The sequence below is a fragment of the Penaeus monodon genome, chromosome 20, assembly GCF_015228065.2.
Source record: "Penaeus monodon isolate SGIC_2016 chromosome 20, NSTDA_Pmon_1, whole genome shotgun sequence".
Classification (NCBI taxonomy): domain Eukaryota; kingdom Metazoa; phylum Arthropoda; class Malacostraca; order Decapoda; family Penaeidae; genus Penaeus; species Penaeus monodon.
In genome coordinates this window covers 12,596,887-12,597,116 of record NC_051405.1, presented here as the reverse complement: position 1 = coordinate 12,597,116, position 230 = coordinate 12,596,887, and the positions used below count along the sequence as shown (strand labels likewise).

Here is a 230-nt window from a genome sequence, read left to right as displayed (position 1 = left end):
CCAGGCAGCAGCAGCAGCACAGAATGTTGGGGCGCTCGCCACACCCTGGCTTTTCTCGGCAGCCTCGGCATCACCGTCATGTACACCATCCGCATCTCCCTCTCGGTTGCCATCGTCGCCATGGCAACGACGACGCCATTAAACTCCTCCAACGCCACCAACGGAAGCGCCGACGTTTGCCCGCCGCCCGACGATTATGATCCTCAGGAGACAAATCAGGTGGGCTCTTG

The 230-nt window shown here is 60.9% G+C and overlaps 1 protein-coding gene across 1 annotated transcript in view; it reads left to right on the top strand.

Moving 5' to 3' along the window:
* The window catches only part of LOC119585634 (sialin-like), a gene marked incomplete at its 3' end in the record, with an annotated part of 7,110 nt that overhangs the window by 3,779 nt on the left and 3,101 nt on the right, over window positions 1-230 (top strand). The window contains 1 exon segment of the mRNA XM_037934304.1: window positions 5-219. Coding sequence (XP_037790232.1) covers window positions 5-219 — 215 coding nt within the window.